General features: G+C 62.5%; 1 protein-coding gene across 1 annotated transcript in view; it reads right to left on the reverse strand.

Moving 5' to 3' along the window:
• The window catches only part of LOC104489015 (dynein heavy chain 17, axonemal-like), a gene marked incomplete at both ends in the record, with an annotated part of 30,584 nt that overhangs the window by 4,322 nt on the left and 25,825 nt on the right, over positions 1 to 437 (reverse strand). Inside the window, 1 exon segment of the mRNA XM_010131128.1 lies at positions 10 to 195. Within this exon segment, the coding sequence (XP_010129430.1) occupies positions 10 to 195 (186 nt within the window).

Genomic DNA, 437 nt, shown 5'->3' on the forward strand with positions numbered 1-437 from the left:
ACCGTCAGCCTGCTGAGGAAGGGGATCCAGCGCTCCTCCAGCAGCTCGGCCCGGTACTTCTTGGTGAAGTAGCCGACGTAGGACACGAAGGCGGAGACCAGCAGCACGTCTCCACACAGTGTCTTCTCCTGCTCTTGGAGCATCTCCGCCGACTCAGCCCAGCGGACGTTTTCGGACGCCAGGCCCCCGATGAGCCTGGGGGGGTCAGAGGAGATGGAGGCTGCTGTGATGCTGCTGCTGCCAGCACTGAGCAGGGCAGGGGCGACTCGGCTGTGATGCCCCAGGGTGGGCAGCTGTCACCAAATCCCTCGGGATCATCCCACCACTGCTCGGCTGCTGGGCTCCACAGCTGCATCACCCCAATTTCTGACCCAATGCGTACTCAGAATTTGTAATTTGGGGAGGGCATGTGGGGGCTCCAGTGCTTCCACGAACCC

Source organism: Buceros rhinoceros, unplaced genomic scaffold (genome assembly GCF_000710305.1).
Source record: "Buceros rhinoceros silvestris isolate BGI_N320 unplaced genomic scaffold, ASM71030v1 scaffold17992, whole genome shotgun sequence".
NCBI lineage: Eukaryota > Metazoa > Chordata > Aves > Bucerotiformes > Bucerotidae > Buceros > Buceros rhinoceros.